The sequence below is a fragment of the Colias philodice genome, chromosome 11, assembly GCF_061535455.1.
Source record: "Colias philodice isolate Cphi_HAF_F1 chromosome 11, ilColPhil1 Martin Lab GWU primary, whole genome shotgun sequence".
Lineage (NCBI taxonomy): Eukaryota > Metazoa > Arthropoda > Insecta > Lepidoptera > Pieridae > Colias > Colias philodice.
Genome location: NC_143096.1, coordinates 6,017,864 through 6,039,912, shown reverse-complemented (window position 1 = coordinate 6,039,912; position 22,049 = coordinate 6,017,864). Strand labels below are relative to the sequence as shown.

At 32.7% G+C, this 22,049-nt stretch overlaps 1 protein-coding gene and 1 long non-coding RNA gene across 2 annotated transcripts in view; one reads left to right on the top strand and one right to left on the bottom strand.

Moving 5' to 3' along the window:
• LOC149484606 (uncharacterized) overlaps window positions 1-22,049 on the bottom strand; it is a 172,417-nt gene that overhangs the window by 26,308 nt on the left and 124,060 nt on the right. The gene's annotated exons all lie outside the window — the stretch shown is intronic.
• Window positions 163-11,519, top strand: LOC149484614 (uncharacterized). Its single transcript, XM_089700814.1, has 4 exons — window positions 163-646; window positions 5,642-6,145; window positions 9,093-9,231; window positions 10,648-11,519. Exons 1-4 carry the CDS (start codon window positions 443-445, stop codon window positions 10,953-10,955), a joined length of 1,155 nt encoding a protein of 384 aa, XP_089556940.1. The 5' UTR covers window positions 163-442; the 3' UTR covers window positions 10,956-11,519.

Sequence of the window (22,049 nt, the reverse complement as noted above, 5' to 3'; positions counted from 1 at the left end):
ATAAGTTCGTATGAAATACGGCTAAATTATAAATATCCGAACAACGATGTGTTGTATATAGGTGCTATAGTACTTTTTGTATGTTTGTAGTATTGGTGTAAGTCGTAAGATGTCATTCATTATTTTTGACTTGTTTTCGACGTACAAAGTTTGACAGTTCATAACTTCTCAAACTACCTATTCAATTCAGTAACAAATAACAATCGTGGTTTGTCAAACGTTATTGGTGTTTACTAATATTAGGCTTGTTTCATAAACTTTTCAAAGTTTTCATTTGAACTTACTTTAATTTGTATGTGATGTAGTCTTAATTCAAATGAATGGGCCAACGACAATTAGTGTACATTGTGTTTGAAGTGTTTTGATTAATTTAACTGCTAAACCGGTTTTATGTGCGTTTGATAGTTGACTGCAGATAGAAGTTTTATGTTTTTCAAATACGATGGCGTTTTCTTTTAGTAAATTAAAGAATATTTTAAATAATAATAAGGATAATCAACTGGCCGGTAGTGGTAGCTTGGAACCAGAGATAGGATTTAAGTTATCATTACATCCAATAAGTAAAAATTTGTTTGTCACTGTTATCGGCGCTCGCAATCTCCCGTCTTTGTTTGGTCTCAGTCGCGCCCACGGATACCTTGTTAAGGTAATTAAATACTGTCATCTAAACTTACACAGTTTTCAATATTTTTTTTGTGAAACTAGGTATAATAGCTTGTATTCTGTGCTTGTATTATTCCATTGACATAGGATTTTTTGTGTAACCAGCAAATATTTAAAATGCAATCCTATCTATACGTCTTAGTTACTATATTTTACGCTAATTCGGCATGTTTAATTTAGAAAATACCTACTTATTGATAAAAAACGTAGCTCGTGACACATAAAAATACTTAATAGGACGTTATGCTCCCTATACAAATACATATATATTTATGAATACATGGACGTATAAAAAAAGACGGACGCCGTATTACGAAAAAACAACGTGAAGCCACCATAGTAAGCTAGCGATCGTGTAAAGACAATAAACACGCACACACTCTCACCATAGTAAGCTAGTCGGCCGCCATTACGTCGTGAACTACCGACTGATTAACTGCGTCACTGTTTCACAAAAAATATTTAAAATGCCGTCTTGCGTGGTTAAATGGTGTCGCAACAGTACAATTTTAAATAACAAAACACAAGGGATTACATTCCACAGGGAAGCAAGTTATTTTTTTTATGTTTTAATGACAAAATTATTACGGCAAAATTTATAGAAAAAAATACAGCCGCCATTGTCATTAGGACAGCTGTTGCCATGGCAACATGGCACGCACACATGGGTGTTTCGCCGCCATTACTAGGCTTCACTCAATGTTTAGGCGATATACCGTCCGTCTTTTTTTATACGTCCATGTATGAATACATATTTTCTATTACCTAAATAGGTACTTAGAGCATTTAATTTTTTTAATGCTCTAAGGCTACATAAGTAGGCATAAGCCGCATAAGATTTGATCTAAGAGCATATAGGTACCTATAAGTCCTATAACCTAGTATGTGTATTAATTAGGTACAGAATTAATAGGTATATATCATCATACCTCCAAGATACATTCTTTATTCGTTTTGAATTGGTCTAGTTTCGTCACAGCACATTTTCGTTGTTAACCAAAGGTCATGGGTTTATTCTATATCCAGAGTCCAGACCCAAAAAAGAATAAACCACGTACATAATAATATTCTATACGTGAAAAGTACGTAAAAAACGTGGAATACCTACATTATCTACCTGCTTACCTAGTTATATCTTGAAGCATTTTTATCCGGAACTCACGGAAGTAGTTAACTGACTATCTGTATGAGTTTCCATATAACGATAAGGAAACGAATCTGAATTAGTAGTTGGTACTTATAACTAAACATAAAGACCTAGGTCATCATACTACGGCTCTACCGCCGCGATTTTTAGCCGTGATATAGGTTAGGTACCTAAGCCAAGGAAACGAATATAAGCAGTCTCGCTTGCAACAAAATGCTTGCGGGTAGAAATCGTCAATGTGCGCCAAAATTAATTTCCATGGCACTTACGTATAAGTACATTGATCATCGGCATCGGCATCGGCACATCGTTTTTACACGCTTTATATTAGCTTCACCTGTATGTTTGTAACTTTGTAACCGACTTCTTTGGGCGGGATTTTGACCCACTTTAAACGGCCAGATTTCGTTCAAACTTTGTAGATTTATTTAGGACCGATGACAATACACTAATTTGATAAAATAAATAATAGTTAAAAAATAATAAAAAACACGCGTTTTATAGAAAACCGAACTAAAAGCGTGTTTTTTAGTTTTTTTAAACTATTATTATTTAACCGTAGACTAGTTTGTCTATCTCGCGCAGTTTTGCGGTTTACCGCTTGCGAGATAAAGTGATAGCTGAAGCTCCCGTATCTTCAGTCTCTGTCCATTATTGTGCTATTTATTAATAGGTAAGTTTGTCAAAAATATAATATGTGGTTACTGAAGTTAAAGTTATTTTTATAAACGTTTTCAATTTTTTTCTGCCTTGGATTTCATTCTTTATTTATCTACCTGAAACAGTATGTCACGTATTTGCTGCCTCAGCTGGCCATGATTTTTCGTGCGTGTCTATATTACGAAGTGGGAAATCAATGGGAACAATATACCTACCTAGGCTTCGTGTTTTTATGCCCCTTAGGTAGATTTATAACTTACTAGCTTTCCACCCGCAGCTTCGCCCGCGTTTTCAAAGAAAAACCCGCATAGTTCCCGTTCACGTGGGATTTCCGGGATAAAACCTACCCTATGTGTTAATTCAAGTTCTATATGTGTGCTAAATTTCATTGTAATCGGTTCAGTAGTATTTGCGTGAAAGAGTAACAAACATACACACACAGATCCATCTTCACAAACTTTCGCATTTATAATATCAAATATGTATTACTAGTAGGATTAGAATATTAGGTATGTCTATGTAACGCTAATAATATACTCATTAGGGATGTGGTTTTTGTAAACTTATTACATATTTCTAAAACTAAAAACTGATTACATTAAAGTAGTATGAAGAATGCCATCACTTAATTCTTTTAATCATTTTTAAGCAATTAACGTTAAGTACAGGCATTTGGTAAAGTACATAAACAAGAGTAAGAAAATGGAATACGTGAGATAGCGTCAAATAGATACAATTTGTACAAAATATACTTTGTACAAGTCATGCAATTATCATTGCTAGAGTTAGGGTGTGGTTCGGGCTCTATCAATTCTAGTTGAACTCGGTCGCCTTTAATTGTAATGTTGGACATAATTACGATTTACCTACTGCTAACAGTACAAGCATAATAAAACTAAACACTGATCATGTAAGTGGTTTAAAAAAACCAGCATCAAACAACTCCTAAGCCTACTATAATATGTCGTATGAGAAATAGAGGTGGATAGAGTGCTGCAAAAGGAGTTTTCTATTTGCATGAAGTAGGTATACGTAGATACGTCACCAAATCGATCTATATAGACGTCAACGGTGATTATCGTTTTTGTTATCATAGGACCCTTTACATTGTGAACGTCGCGTTATCGGTCTCTTATCTCCGGCTATGCATTTTCGGTGTTCCAATAACTTATTAATAACATTGTACCATGAAATTACTAATAATAACATACCTAATAAGCTGTTGGCTATAGGTCAGATTATAATATTAACTATGTTATATCCTAGGGTTATATCATTGATATTGAAATACTTACTACCTATATACATAACAATTTTGAACACACATAATTTTTGGTCACTTTCAACACGTTTTGAAATTTCAAAACACAATGCATTTTTAGAGATTCATTTATAGACAGCATAAAGCATAACTGAATCCTCATTTAAATAAAATTAAAAATCAATTATTTCTTATTCATGGAAATTTTCGCAATCTAACAAATCGAAATGAATTATTAGATTATTTTCGATTCATCATATTGTTACGAAATAAATTGTTGTCGTTATTGTAAATTATTCATCTTTATTGACGAGTATTGTGAAAACCTGCCTGCGAAAGGTTATGCCTACATGTGATAACTTACTCTAATAGAAACATGAGACAAATTAGCATCAGTTTGTTGTCCCAACGATGGAGTGAATTGACAAAGTCGAAATAAAATGGTGTTAATTGATAAATATTACAAACCATCTATGAACCATTACATTGTGCCCAAATTGTGCCATATACCTAGATGCCAAAATTAGAAAAACAAAACAATGTATTCTGAAATATAGAAATGTTTCTGACAGGTTAAATAGAAGAGAGAGCGATTATCGTTATTAATTTAATGTTATGTCACACAACATTTTACGCACCTTAACATTAATAATGTAATCAAATTTTACCCGTATAGGTAATATGAATTATTATCACCATACAAACATCAAGACGACCACCATCCCCTTTCCCTCATAAATTGTTAGTAACACATACGAGTACCTATATCTATAGAAATAATTAAAAATGATTTTTGTCCTCACTATATCGATGTCATCCTATCAGTATTATTAATTACCGTTCTGGAGCTTGTTTGATCGGAACTCGATACACCGCAGATACCACAGTACAATAGAATAAATAGTACCATAGCTAATTTTATTGGATATGTTTGTCTTACTTCTACGTGCGTGTCATATTTCTGTTTTGTAAAGAATACTACTGTATAATTAACTCACTCAATCTTGGTTTTTTACAATCCCACAGCAAGATTAGTACGCTTATTAGTAGTTAGTGACGCACTAATCCTGTAGCCGAATCTTAAACTATAAATTGAACAAAATAATTATAATATTTAATGAGCGTGAAGATCAAGGAAACTCATAGTCTGGATTTTATCATGAATAGCTGAATTAAGCTGAAATTCAACGGCAAAATAAAATACGCAAGACAACGCGAACGTTGTTTGAAAAATGTTTTGAAAACATAGCATAATTAATGGTTCTCAAGTAAGGATAATAATTATTCATTGAAATACAGTAGCTTATAACGCCGGTAGTAATTCACTATCGGAGGACAATTAAGCTCCAGTTATGTTAATTAAATTAACGCTCAGATAGCGCTGCAACCCTGTAAGATCGTTAATTTATTTCCCTCTAGATAAAAGTAACAATTAATAACGTATTGCCTTTCAAAGAGAAGAAGATAAACATCGTTAAATTTTGGAATTAGAGTCGTTTCGTATGATGTCCCCTCGATAATGGCAATAGGTTTGTTTATCGTTTAAATATTAACTTCAAAATTCCAATAAAAGTTTCCATGTACCAAAGGTCGGGTTGGAGGCCAATAATACGCTAATAGTTAAAGCATTAATTTTACTTTAACGTACAATTAGGTCAAAATTCGAAGTATGAGAATCCCGATAAAAACATGTTATCAAAATGTCAATACTGTATTTCCTTCTTATATTTAAAGATCATCCTGAGACGACCTGAAGTAAATTATTCTTTATTGCTAATCGTTTCACAAATGAACACACGACAAACTGTCCTTATTAAATTTCCGTTGTTCAGCACATACGAAGTTATTAAAACAATTCCCATTCCATAATATTACACATATTATTTACGTACAAATTTGATAATTTTCAGGTTAAAGTTTTCCCTGGGGACAGCAAATATGAGACGACTTTACAAGACAGTTCTTGGCCCGTTTGGAACGAAGATTTTAAATTCCAGCTTAAACCAAAGGATGCGAAAAAGCCAAATGAGAAAATCGATCTTCAAAGTCAGCTAGCTGGTCACTTTTTGTCATTGACAATTTATGCATTATTGGAGGCGCCAAAATTAGATGGAGACAAAAGAAAAAGCGCTAAAACTTTAGATGCAAAGACAACTATGAAATTAATGAACGATGAAGAACCAAAAACAAAATCCGGACTATTGGAAAAAACATTCAGTAGCTTTAAATCCACTAAAGCTGAGAGTATAACACAAAAATCTATTCTAGAAAAACGAAGAACTGTTGGTGCTGCGACGTGGAATTTTGACTCGAAACTATTTCAGAATGATTTAAAAAATGGTTTAATTGGAACACCTGATATTTGGCGACCAATTAATGCGATTACAAGTGGACTTAATACTATTGATACACGAGTAAGTAAATTCTTTTAAATGTTGTTTGTATAAAAGACAAGAATTTAATTTCCACATGACTTTAATCTTATTTTAGGTAGGTAGTTGTTTATCAACATGCACCTGTAGTAATTTAGCACAATGCATTAAAACTAATAATATCAGACCATTTAATAATTTCTATAGATACAAATATGAAATGACGAAATACATACTTTGAGGCAATCATTTGAAAGTGTAATTTTTTTTATTGGCTCTACCAAATTTCAGTAAAACGTTCTATCACTTTAGCGTTAAAACGTAAACGATAAATACCTACTGTAGACTCAATCCGAGATATTAGGTATCAGTATGGGGAGAAGAAGATTATTGATTTATTCAAGACCAATCTTTACATAGTTTGGAAGTAAATTAGGGCTCGGAAACTATTTATATTAAAATAAACGAGTTTTGTAAATAGCATTATTAAAAATTTTGGATTTCATAGCATTCCTTTCACTGACTTTATAAATCCTACAATTCCAAATGCACGTTTACGTAGTCGAAACACAGGATGAAAGAAAAAGCTATTGTGCTCCAAACAATCTGCCGCGTTGAAGGGTTTTTATTTGATTAGGAACTGTCTGAGAAAATTGCCGCTGCTCTGATATGGATACAATCCACTGCTTTTTGTGTGGGGTTCAATCGCTATAGACTTTCTAGCGTCTTTATTGGCTCCCAGTTACTTACCCGTAACTGTTAAATGCTATGGTGGTGAACCAATTTTAATAGAACGTGGACTGAATTTCCTCACCGAGATAACTCTATTGCTTGTATAAATATTTTCTGTCGACCCATATACGTTACAGATCACAAAAGTTTACCGTACAGGAGTTATAAATAGGTTCGCTTTTATTTGACGGTAAAGCGATTTTACAGCCACGTTCACATCATGTTCACATTAAATTGGATAAACATTGTCTGTTGTATAAATTGTAGATAATATATTTAGGCCCAAACTGCGCTACCAAGCTTGCTGCTAAATGTGTTTAATTTCTAAATTATGGACAGCTTTTATTCACGGCATTACACATAAACAGGTAGTTAACATCAGTTCAAAGGCTAACTCGCTAATAGTTTTATTAATTGATGTGGTGAGTCATCAGCAGATTGGGAGTGATTGAGAATTTTAAACAGTCTTGGAGCTCGTGTAGGCACAATAGAATAGTTTTGACCTTGACTCAGCCCAGATAGAGTATGTAACGTATATTATACAGCTGACGTAAGATAACAGCCTTGGGAATCTTTATTAAAGATTTAAAACACTTTTATCGCGCGTAATTATGCAATGATGTTTTTTGCGAGACGAGTTTATATTTACCTAAATGACACTTTCCTTATCCAAAAGAATATCTGTTGTTACGCCTTATCAGTTACTATCATTAATTGACATCGTTAAGGATGGAGCGTCAGGCGTAGATTTGAGATATTTCATTTTAATTTAAATTAAATTATACCATAGGTACTTCACAAAGTGCATGCACGTCTGCTGCGGGTAATTAAAGTAACGTCCTCACTCGCACACATTATACCTACATTTTTAATAACTGTGTTATACTATATCTATACTATCTTTATTAATACATATTTACTCTTGGCATATCTTTAAATACAGATACACACATCTATAATAGTCCTTGTCATAAATGGAGTCAATAATTAATAGATATTTGTCACCGATCGCAAAATCACTATTCAGCGATCCATCAAACATCGGTTCTCAATTTGTAGAGTATTTTTATTACGTAGTTAACTAGTTACACAGTTTTAGAAGAGGATGTCAATAAACGATTTTACTTCCGCTCCCTTTTTGTCAACATCGTAAAATAAAATTTTGCCTGCTTCTGACCAGGTCTTATGTGTATTTATTACGAAGTTTATCTCTAAGGATATGGATTCAAATTTTATAGTCGCCAATTCAAATGTATGCTGAAAATAAACCTTAAAATGCTGAAAATTGCATTGCATTTCATGTTAAATTATTAAAACACTAGCTTCCGCCCGCGACTCCGTCCGCGCGGATGTCGGTCTTCGCGTGGATGGTTTATTTCTCCATTTTGAGTAACTCTGACAATAACATCTTATAAATATCTATTGGACTCAAATACGGCTAGGCCTATAATAATACCCATAACCCAACGTGTGTTCGCTGTTCTACAGAACAACGTCTATGGATAAAACTGAAAAATTAAGATTATTTTTTTTCTTCGTATTTTTTCAGGATAAAAAGTATCCTATTTTACGCCCAGGATAATAAGGTATAATTATACCAAGTTTCATCGAAATCGAACCGTTAGTTTTCACGTGATGTCTTCACATACAGACAGACAGACAGACAGACAAAAATTTTTTTAATCACATATTTGGGTTTGGTATCGATCCAGTAACACCCCCTGCTATTTATTTTTTCAATATTTTCAATGTACAGAATTGACCCTTCTACAGATTTATTATACATATGTATAGATAACAATAATTATTATTATAGCGGGGATTAGGGGAACAGCTGTGTCAAATAGAGATCGATTGTTCATACATCGTTGAACTCCCATATAAATCCGTTCTAATTTGTTGTTTGTCACTTACACGTTTGGCTTTCAAATTATTGGAGAATGGTTAGGGTTAACTGCGTCTATTGTTATTCAAATTAAATTGTTTCAAATGGGCCTTTAGAGGTAACAAGCTTTGAAAAATTAAATTGCGTTGTTTACTGGATTTTCTCAGAATTTGTGTCTCCAATAAAATTGAAAATGTCACTCCTATAAGTCCAAAAACAGTATATTGTCAAAGAGTTATTTAATTACATGGTTGAAATATTTAATAGAAATGTTTGAGTCAATTGAAATAAGACTTGGATCCTTTATTACAATTCAGCTCCTATGTTTTCAATGTTTGTGATTTAATTAATGAAGACATCAATTATTTTCAGCGCGAAAACAAGAAGGGACAACTAGAAGTGACGTTGTTATACACGGGTAGTGAAGATGGGTTAAATGATACAGTGCAGCTTACAGTGAACAGGCTTCGGTGTAGCGTTCAGACAATGCAAGAACAAGAACAATATAAAGGTAATTACTTATGATTGTCCTCGTGTTTTTGCGTGGAATCTTTTTGCGGAGGTTTTGCGTCCGGTGGCATGGATGTTTTTGATTTTATTTTTAGAGTCGTGTGTGGAACTTAACAATTTTATGATGAATTTGAAAACTTTGTTATAAAATATTGAACAAATGATTTCACCTGAACTGAACAACTTCAGGGCGTTTGTGCACTACAAGGAATTTTACTGTCCGGCATGGCAGGCCATTAATCTAAATACTAGATTGTGCACTATACAATATACATGTATGTAATTTTACTGTCCGACATTTCACTTTTCCCTATTTCGGATGTTTTTTGTGTCTACCACAGAGCAAGTAGTATAGTAGTGTCTACCTACAAGTCGCTGTTTGTTTTGTTGTTTTCAAATGCCATAGGGCATTTACTTAATTATCATTTAAGTAAGTGTTGGTAAGTTAAAGTTCAAGTGGGAATAGCTTTCCTTGCTCCTCGTCGCCGATTAAAATAAATAAGTGAAACACACATTTTAAATCTCTTACGGAACTTTACTTTTTATTATAACGAAGTAAGTAAGATAATATTTCATATTCTATATTTTGTACTCGTTTCTTGTAAAATGTAAAAACAATCATTTATAATATCATATTATACCGCCAAACTTCCTTGAACGGTACCACACTGATCCGAGTAATGACGGACAGGTGCACAAGCCATTTCATGGGCTTTTTCATGCCACACCGGACCGTAAAAAATCGGATTACCCAACAGTAAAATTCCTTGTAGTGCACAAACGCCCTCACTAAGTCAAAAAGAATAATTTTGATTTTTTTTTTATATTTATAATTTGTATGACCTATAATTTCAAAGTAAAACCATATTCTGGCTGAATATATTTATTTCATGTACTTTGATACATTTGCAGCTTACGTTAATTTATACCTTTTTTATTTATTTATTATAAAATATGCTAACACTCATACTTAACGTCTATTATTAAATTAACAGTTTGCGAAGCGTAACGTGCTTTGTTTATTGATATAGAGGGAGTGGTTTTCCTGGTTTGGACATGCTTTGAATTAAGGTACATCCGATTAAACTTGAAACTAATACGTACCAACTGTACGTCACATGTTTTATTAAAGGGGGAGTGAGCAATAGTTTTCAGTTCAAACTGATGTATATTTTCTAAGATATTAATATATTATTCTATCATTTGATCTCTTTTTGGGGCAGTTTTGTTTGAGAATCTGAACCTCAACTGATACATTTGTTAAATACTTAAACTTGTAGACTTGTAGACATTTCCAAATATGAATCTATTTTATAAGTATGTAAGCAATACGATACTAATACCTGGTATCCAATGGGCAATCGTGATTTATTGAAATTTGTCCAACAGCTTATATTGGCATTGACCTCTGTTTCAGCTCCCCTCTATTTGAAGGCGACAATATTGGAAGCGAATAAAGCGGAGTGCTACTGGAAAAGCGATAGATTCGCTCCAACAATATCGGCCAGATGGGATCCCAAGTCCGCAACCGTGAAGCTATCAGTGTTCAAAGCGAACTTGAACAAAGTTAGCATTTACATCAGTCTCGGTTGTAAAACTAAAATGGCGAAAAAAGAAATTCTAGGGAAGGCACTCATCGATGACAAATCCGCGTATGCAGACAGTTGGAGCGAAATTTTGAGGCAGCCAGGAGTGCCGAAAACTTTTTGGGTTAATTTTGAGTGATAAGTAGATATGGCTTTTTCAACTCGTGACATTTTTCTCATGAATAAGTAAATGTAACCAAATGTATGTTATTTAGTATTTTTTAAGTTTTACTTATTTGTTAATGTGTACTTTGTTTTCTATTGTTGTTGGTAATTCACACTGGGTAATTCCATCCGTAATATTATTTTGCGGATGATAACGGAATCCTTAAAAATATAAACTTTTAAATTTTAATATCGTCGTAAATTTGATGCTTTTAAGTAAATATATATACCCAATAGGTACTTTACATACAAATATTTATACCCTATATGTGATTACCCCAAAACATTTAAAATAACATTTTTGCGTAAGTATAACTACTGAAGTTAAAGTTACAACGTGTATTTCATATCTCAAATTTTGAAGGTGTATTACTAGGACACATATTGATGACACAATAATTATGAATAAGAAATCTAACTCGTAAATATAATAAAATCGCACGTAATTAACTTTTCCATTTAGTTTAAATATACATGAAACAATTAAATTAAAATTGACTTTGAATCTTAAACGGTTTGCTCCTTTAAGAATGAACCTTCGAGAACTTACCCGAATTATCAGACAACCCTTGAAAATTTAAAAAGTACTAATAAATCTCGTGTTATACAACTAATTTTGACTACAAATGGATATGTTTTGTTTATAATTACGTATATTATGTAAATTTGTGCAACATAAGTTTTAATCAATAGATACTATGTTATATCTTAATTTTATTCTCCACTCGACGTTTTTCACAATTTGTTTTAGGTATTATAAGTATCATCTTTTTTTTTTTACTGTCTATACGTAGATAACTTTTTAAATGAAAATATGAAAATTTGCAAAGAATATACACGCATTATTGAACAATGTCCGTCCATAAAAGAACTGCTTTTGGCATTTATTAATTAATTATATAATATATATAATGACGTAATATATGAGTGTTAAAAAGCTTTAATGTATCGTGTGCCTTATTGAGATGTAATCTATACTAATATTATAAAGAGGAAAAGTTTGTAAGTATGTATGTAAGTATGTATGTATGTATGTATGGTTTTCACGCAAAAACTACTGGACCGATTTCAAAAATTCTTTCACCATTAGAAAGCTGCATCTTTACTGAGCAACATAGGCTATATTGCATTTTCAAAAAAATTAGAGATCCTTACCAAAAATGCAATAATGTAACCCAAGGTGTAAAAAAATCCTCAATAAAACTTCTGTCATCGCGTGCGCTGCGGAATCTATTGAAGATAGAACAAAAAAATGTTCTACGGTATTATAGAATGGATCAATATCTACAAGAAAGTCCGCGATACCATATGTCCATCTTCAGTAGTTATGTTACTACAACAACTTTTTTACGTTTTCAAAGTAAATAGAAGTGCCGACAGTAATCAAACCATGTTATCCATACACATATATTAATCCTTATCCCATTAAATGATGTTTTATTATAGACTGTTTCAATACCAGCAAAATACTTTTTAAATGAAAAGAATTGGATATTCCATTCAAAAGATATAACGAATTTTTAAAAGTGTCAATCTACAGAAAATAGTAGGTATACTGTTCGAGCAGGCCGTAGTGCGGGGGTCACGGAGGAATTCTACCAATATGCGTCTTGACGGAACACAGTGGGGTTTTCGTCGGTAGGAATCCGACATAACCCACGGCACCTCCCCCGGAGGCCGTGGGTATCTATGAAAGATTTCCCCACTAAAACAAAAAAAAAGGCCGTAGTGCGGGACGGGGTAAAGGTGATTTTCATGTGATTAAAAATTAAACCTATAATCCGACCTATAGTATACTTTTCACTGTAACGATATCGCTATCTATGCGGGTGAAACCACAGGGCATTGCTAGTATTATATAAAGCATTTTCATATTTTTCCATTGAAATTTTGCTCAGACGGGATAAATATAAATTATAAATGACTATTCTGGTATAATTTATTTTCTAAGACTGTTGCACTTTATTATCTATCCTACTTAATAATATATCGATGTAGTTTGTTTGTTTGAACGCGCAATGAACTATATATGTTATTATATCTCTCTCTCTCTCTTGTCGGTCCCTCATGTCTGAGGATCGTGGTCAGCATCAGGGTTGCATCTGGAGCGGATGATGATGTTATTATATAATGAACGACTAATACTCTGATGATATTTGTTTTTTTTTTGTATTAATTTATCTTTATTTTTAATATATTTCATAATTAATTTTTAACAAAACGAACCGCCTTCAAAATATCATAACTAGAAAAAAAATAAAATTAAACTCACAGTTGAAAGCTCTGAGGTTGCAAGTCTAAAAAAACAGTCGAATTGAGAACTTTCTTCCTTTTTATTGAGGGCGTTTGAAAATACGACTAATAGAAAGCTAGTGATACAATAGGTATTATGTTTCTAAAGGATAACACAGTTAGGCACAATCGCTAGACTCTGGCTTTGTGCTTTTATCGACTTGTAATTAATATTTGTAATGAAATTTTCTTTTTTTACAAAAGACCGTAGGTATTTTATTAATGTCAATAAACACTTTAGTAGGTAATCTTTCCGTTGATTGACAAATGCTCGAAATTATATTTTTTCTGCACACAAATTTTAAATGCTAAGTATTTGTAAAAATAAAAAAGACGGGTTGCACTCCGGGAGTGCCGGCAGAAGTGAAAACTTGATTATTAACGTTGAGCATGTCTTAACGCTTTTTCGATGGTCACGTGTCCTGACGCGAGTTTAAGATTTTATACCCAACGCCGCTAAAGAAGTTTTCACTTCAATAATTTATTCGTGCTTCAGTTACAGCATATTTATTCAGATTGTCATATTATTATTGATATCTTTAATAAACAATATAAATTGCAAAAGTGTTTTATTTACGCTTCAAAGCGATGTTCAAATGATAATCACAATAAGATGTACCTCAAGCATCAAGGATTTTCCTCGTAAAAAATACAAGGTTGAAGCTTCTAGAGAAAATTAGATCATGTATTTAAAACAATTAGATTATGTATAAAAAACTGCATTCAACGATTTCGAAAAATTCGCATACCACCCCCTGGAATCGAACCACATAAAAGTCTGTTAAACTTAGGTACACACTAGTTATTTTTTTTCTATTGAGATAATCTTCAAACTTTAATAAATGCATTCTCTTGCCGTAAATTCCGGGCATACCTTCAATCTGCTGCATCCAAATAGTTTCCAAAAAATCCCGCCTGTGTAAGTAGGTAAGTAGATATAATTATGTACCAAAGAAGTCTTCAAATAACTATAGCTAACTTAGATAAGAAACTAGTTATTCAAAAGGGAATCTAAATTGAAGGGTCACTCATACATAATCAATTCAGGTGAAACTTGTCAAAATATTTTTTCAAGAAGTCAAGAACCAGATAATTTAATTATTACTTTTTCTTCAAATCACTTAGGTACATTACGCAGTTTTCTGCGTGGGTGATTAAGAGCTTTATTATTTCCTTTATATCAGAAAAATGCTCGAAAACGGAAATATTTGATAAGTTATAAATAAATACAAATCGATGCCAAAATTCCAATATTATTTAAATAAATAATTATAATATTAAATTCTATGGTAAATTCGTTGTAGGTATGCTATGTTAAATATTTCAGTAGTTAAAATTAACATTAATATGTACTTACCATATTTACTGAAACAATGTTGGAAATAGTGTTCAAATAAATAATTCAAATACTAAACATGTTCATTCGGTTTGCTTCTGCTGGCATATAACTTCGTTAGCTAAGTTTCAAATAGATTTGAACTTCACCTGAACTTAGAATTCTACTTAGGTATGTACTACACCTACATTGCGTGACTTGATAAGACACCTTTGCTCGCATTATTTTACACGTGTACTTTTTTTAGGAGTACCTACGTATTCCTGAAAATACGTACTATCTATGAAATTAAAAATATATTAAAATATATGCAGTTAGGTATTGGTAGGATGTTAAGGTAAGTTTCCCTCACATAATACATACAGGCTAAGCAGTAAGCATAGAGATGCTTAATTTACATAGGTTTATATATTTATTCAAAATTACAAATTTTATAAAACTAGGTTTCCGCCCGGCCCGCGGCCGCGCCTACGTTTTCAAAGAAAACCCCCGCAAAGTTCCCGTTCCCGTGAGATTCCCGGGATGAAACCTATCCTATGTGTTAATCTCAGTTATATACATATATTGTGTGCTAAATTTCATTGTAATCGGTTTAGTAGTATTTGCGTGAAAGAGTAACAATAAACAAACACACACATACAAATCCTCACAAACTTTCGCATTTATAATATTAGTAGGATGATACGTATTTAAAAGATACACATATACAAATTTAATTTTATTACACTCCAAAGGTACAAAAAATAAACGTATGCTTAATAAAAAATACGTAACGCCTTTGAAAAATTTCTAGCAAAATCATGAAGAAGCGTTTCGCGTAATTTCATCACGGTTATTTGCTTGAATAATAATGCAAAGCCGTAAATGTTTAGAACATTAAAGTATAAATACATCCATACTAATATCACTAATATTGTAATACTGTGCTAATATTATAAATGCGAAAGTAACTCTGTCTGTCTGTCTGTTAATCACGCCTAAACTACTGAACCAATTTTCATGAAATTTGGTATGGAGATATTTTGATACCCGAGAAAGGACATAGGCTACTTTTTATCCCGGGAAAATGACGCAATCCCGGAAATCCCACGGGAACGGGAACTATGCGGGTTTTTCTTTGACTCCGCGGGCGAAGCCGCGGACGGAAACCTAGTCTACAATAATTCCGTCTCGTTCAGTTTAATATTAATCGACACGGAAATATTATTTTATGAAAATATGAAAGTTAAGTTAAGCTAGCATGACATATTTGCATGCATTGCAAAATTTTTAAGATAGGCTTTAGTTTTGATACTTATCCACTTAAGAATACCGGGCTCTCAGGTTACAAAAAAAATTATTCATTTTATAAAATAAAGGCTCTGTATGCAAATCTATAACAAGCATAAAATATCTACCTACCTTGTCATGATGAATATTTATACAGTTCCATTATAATAAAAAGTAAAACAACTAAAAGGCGTAGTCACACGTTACATATATCTACCGTAGCACTTTGACAACGTGTGACTACGCCTTTCCAAACATGAAAATTTATCTCTACATAGTGGAATTCTGAAAATCTTGTTTTATACTTTTTCAACGTCGTTTTTTGTTGTAGTTGGGTTTTAGTTGTTTTACTTTTTATTATTTGTACTATTTTGGTGTTAAAGTGTATTTTTGGCGCATAATATTGACAAAAGTTAAATTGAAGAACAATCAGCCCATGAATACAGGTAAAGTCACAAGCAAATGCTAGTAATATATATATATTCAAAATGTGCAAGTAAAAAGCTTTCAAATGATACCAAACACGGCATATTTATCTTAACTTTATTTTTTTACTCTGTATGTTTTGTCCGCTAGAGGGCGCCACATTAGATTTTGTGAAACCCCATATAGCCTATAACCAGCGGACAATTAAGACGCTTCTAATGATATGTCATTTGTCGAATTCTGATAAGTAGTTTAGAAGTTACGAGGGAACAGATGAACATACATACATACATACATATATACATACATACATACATACATAGCCTGTCAAAATCATAACCCTCCTTTTCCTTTGCCGTAGTCGGGTAATAAAATGTATTGTTCACTTTTAGAATTAATTTTGTGTATGAGATTATAAGGCTTATTGAAGTTTGTCCAGAAAAAAATAGTCTTACGAAATTTTCGTCAGATTTTTCAAATTTATAAGCTGGTAATTTACCCGCCGGCGTGTTTGAGTTGAATATTTCTGGTTCATACTGAATAAATTATTATCTTCGACCTTTTCTTTATTCCAACTTTCCTTATTGTAAACTTAAAAATAAACGAAGACAAAAATCAACATCCGTCATAATCTGCGCATACTTTTATTTCCTTCCCTTTCTTTTTACTTTGGTATAGGTAGGTATCTTATTTCTATTTCTATTACGTAAGCAATAATAAACGTTTATTTATATGTTAATGTACCTACTTTGTATTAGATCAGTGTCACGCGTATTCCCTTCCTACGCCTTCCCTTAATCCCTATTATGAATAATGTAACGTGTTAAGGTATTTAATGGAAACATCATATTCAGATCACATCCCAATACATTAATACGCATCACTTAATTGATATAATATTATTGGCAGATTTCAACTTAGTTTTTAAAGGATAGAAAGGCGTACGAAAGGCCTAAATAGATGGATCACTAGTACCTAAGCCATATTATCAATATTATGGACACATCACACAGATCACAGAAAATGGTTGTGTGGTTATGGATAATAATAAAATAGTCATTTATTTAATATATTTATTGTAAGGACTGTGGCACAAAAAACTTATTAAATCTGATAAATCTAACGCATAGTAATTAAAAAAAAGTCTGAATGAAAAGAGGTATCACGAGCAAAGCCGTGGAAGTGTGTTCATTAAAATATAAATATTTTCTTAGAACGAAAAATAAACAGCGTGAATATAAATCTTTACACATAACATAAATAATGTATTAGGTGCAAAATTCAGATCCAGCTCGTGCAGAGCTGCTAAATGTGTTATAATGTTAATAGCTCAATTTACCAACTGAGAGTGACGCTTTTGAGATTAAATCAGGTTATATCTAAAGTTTAATCCTGTTGTACTAAAGAGAATGGCTAGAAAAGCACGTAGTTATTTGCGAAAATAATAATCATCTATGGATTAAAATATCGTCGGAATAATGTGGTTCAACCTTATTTTTTTCCTAATAAGTATCTAGCTATATTTTCTCGTCGTATCATTTGAATTTTCAATGTCAGGGTTAGGTAATAACTAATAAGTAGGCATGTGTAATGTGTATTGGTTAAGCTTTAGGATACAATTTTATTGATAATCCAATAAATAAATTAACCGAAAATAGAACCTAATGAAGTTTCTACGAAGAGGTAAATAATTACTAGAACTACGACTTATGAGTAAAGTAAAACATGCAAATTATAATGAAAATTCCAATGCAATTATAAATAACGATAACGAAAATATTTTAAAGACCTTGACATTAACATTGTATCAGTTTTTAAAGCAGAAATAGAACCCTCACTGGTAGTAAAATAAATAAAGTGACGTGATGAACGTTGCAGGCTGCAGAACTTTCTGATTTGTTGAAGACCTAACACCTACGCGTTTGAGATTTTACTGAGTTTCCCATTAATGAGTTCAGTATTATAGCGGTTAATTATGAATATACAAAATTATTTCCATAGAATTCACACGCGTGCATTCATGTGATGTTTTGATTGAGGTTTATGGTTATCTCTCTTATTTCTATGTGTATATTTGAAATTAATTCAATAATTTTATTGAATACCACAATTTAAATATATTTGAGAATATTGTATCAATCACATTTGAATGTTTATAATCTAGTTATTAGCTGATTAATTATAAAAAATAGGATTTAGGATAAAATTAGGAATATTGGATACGGATAGATTATAAAAAATCTAGAATATTAAAAACAAATCTTTCTAAGCTTAAATTTTATACAATTTTCATTTTACAATTTGTTGTATTTTAATAAAAAGATACGAGGAAAAATGAATGTATCTAATGAGAGCACACAATGTTGCTTAGGTATTGTTTTAACATAAAAGACTAGCATTACATTCATTACATACAAATATGTTTACCTACGCTATATAAAATCGTATTAAAAGCTGCACGTGTTTATAAAACAAGATTAAATAATATTATAGTAATATTAAATCTATTCTATAATATTAAAAAGCTGAAGAGATTGTTTGTTTGTTTGAACGCGCTAATCTCGGGGACTATACTGGTGCGATTAGAAAAATTATTTCGGTGTTATATAGCCCATTTATTGAGGAAGACTATAGGATATATATCATGTCGCTAAGACCAACAGGAGTGGAGCACTGCGGGTAAAACCGTGGAGCACAGTTAGTGTAAAATATAATATTATTACATAATTGATGTAGGTAATTGACTTGAATATTTGAACCCGTGACGAACTATTTAGCGAACCCAAGGCGCGGGTCAAACACAAGCGGCGCGGGCGCGGGCGTGCCATAAGCGCACCTCTTGAATCTGTTTTGCACCACGTCCTTCTTATACATTTTGTATGAAAGAATTTTGGAAAGGCGTCGAGACGGCACGCCACGGGCACGGTTGTGCCACGGTTGCGCCGCCTTTCCAAAGTTATTTCATACAAAATGCCAATAGCGCACCCGATGCACGCCGGCAGTGCGCCCGATGCGCGCCGCGCCGCGGCCGCTTGTATATGTCCCGCGCCCAACAATTTGCGAGTCAAGTCATTATGAGTTTACAAATTGCTCTAATAGACAGATTGATTAAATATTTTGGGCGAAGAGTAATAATCTAAATACAAGAGCACTTTAGATTTCTATGAATACAATCCATACGCCGTGGAGTTGCTGTGGATGTATAAACTTGGCTCGGTCGAGGAAAATGACAGCACGTATGTCATTTTCCTCGGCAGAGCCACTCGTCCACACCAAGAAGCTTATATTCCACACTGACCTAGCTGCCTCGCGAGGCTGCTCGCACTATGGAGACCCGCTTAATGATATTTCGTTGGAGACAAATGTTTAGTAACAATAGTATAACTTAATTTGTATACGTCCTCCATACCAATATCATTGTTTCAACCTTTCATATTTAACATACGATGTCCTAAGTAAATAAACAATTGGCTTTATCATCGTATAACCTTACAATATGCAAATTAACTCTTTAAAATATGAAATTTCAAATAAACGAGATAAGACGTAAGTATATACTTACCATTGTTATAAAAATGAAATGATATGATAATATGCAAACAATTCGTGTGATGTGACCTTTATGAATAGGAAATAGAAGGAAGTATGAATAAACGAACAAAATATTGCCAATCTTTTCATGTTTTTATTCTCAAGAGCAGGGTTTCCCAACCTTTATTTCACTGAGCCTCCCCAATTCAAAAATAATATTCTCATGCCCCCTTAAGTTTAAAAACATTAAAAACACACAATTTTTTTTACAACTATATCATTTATTTGAATTAAAATTAAAAACAAAGAGTTCCATACAGATATTTTTGTAGATATTTATGTTTTACGGATCAAATAAGAGAAGATATATGAAAACCATTAATTACTATCACATTTAGGTAAATATGCTAGTTTTATTTTAATTACTAGCGGTCCGCCCCGGCTTCGCCCGTGGTACATATTTAAGTTTTCTCTACATAAGAACCATCCTCGTACTTCAAGGAATATAATAAAAAAAGAATTAACGAAATCGGATCAACCGTTCTCGAGTTATGCGCTTACCAACACATTTTGCGATTCATTTTTATAGTATAGACTAGCGGTCCGCCCCGGCTTCGCCCGTGGTACATGTTTACGTTTTCTCTCCATAAGAACCATCCTCGTACTTCAAGGAATATAATAAAAAAAGAATTATCGAAATCGGTTCAGCCGTTCTCGAGTTATGCGCTTACCAACACATTTTGCGATTCATTTTTATATTATAAGATTAAATACTAACTAATGAGATACTTGAGCTTGCATCTTCTGTACCAGTATGTCGATTCTGGGTTCAGTCTTTGCTAGAGCAATGGTTAAATCGCTATCGACGGCAAGACGATTTCGCTGTTTAGTTTTTATTAAAATCAAAGCTGAAAAACCTGTCTCACATAAATATGTGGTCGAAAATGGAATAATTATTCTTAAAGCAAGTGAAGCAATTTTGGGATTAACAAGAAATCGTTTGACCCAAAATTTCTCTAATGTCAAGAGATGGAAGTCATCTTTCATGATCATGGTCGAGTCAGCCTTCATTTCTAGAAATTCTTCCTGAACATCTTCAGGCAAATCTGAGACCTCGACAACAAATGGGTTTCTGGTCATGCGCCATATTGGTGACTCGGAATTAACATCTCGATAGTACCGGTGAAATTCGTTTTCCAGTGCTTGAAGATGAATTTCTATTTCAACTTTCAAATCATTGTCCAGTTTTTGATCATTAATCGCTTCGGATAGCCGTGAAAAAGGAAATGTGTTTTCAGCAGATACCTTATTTTTCCAAAGTTGAAGCTTTAATATGAAACCTTGAATATGATCATAGTTACTAATCAAATTGCCATTTCTGCCTTGAAGTTTCAAGTTTAGCTGATTCAAGGCCTCAAAAATATCAGCTAAATAGGCTAGCTTCCACTGAAATTTTTCATCCTTGAATAGTTGCATAAAATTATAATTTTCTTTAAATTCAAGAAAGAGGATGACCTCTTCTCTTAATTCATACAGGCGAGCTAACATGTTGCCTTTTGACAACCAACGCACTTCTGTGTGGAATAGGAGGACCTTGTGATCAGAATCGAGATCCTCGCAAAGCAAAGTGAATAGCCGACTGTTCAAAGCACTACTTTTGATGTAGTTTACGATCTTTATGGCAGAGTTTAAAATCTGGCATAAATTCTGTGGCAAAGTTTTCGAAGCCAAAGCTTCCCGATGAATAACACAATGCGTACTAACTAAGGCGGGGTTCTTTTCCTTAAGTTTTTGAGCCAAGCCTGATCGTGAACCTATCATTGCAGGAGCGCCGTCTGTGCATAGTCCAATAAGTTTATTCCAATCCAAGTCATTTCTTTCGATAAAGTCCGATATTAAATTGAATATATCTTCAGATTTAGTTAATTAATTTAGTTAATTAGTTAATTTAGTTAATTAGTTAATTATACCGGATAAATTGAAATAATATTAAAAGTTTGTGTTTTGAAACATGCATGACCACGTATGGAATCTGTAAAATACTAGTCGTGTCACCGTGTGTTTGTGATATTGTTAATTCCTATTTGTATTTATAATGATCATATTTGTCACTATTAAAAGGCGTAATTATACCGACCGATTAAATAGAAATAAAAGTAAAAGTTTTTGTTTTGACACATATATCTATCTCTCTTGCAAGCGTCCTGCGTCATA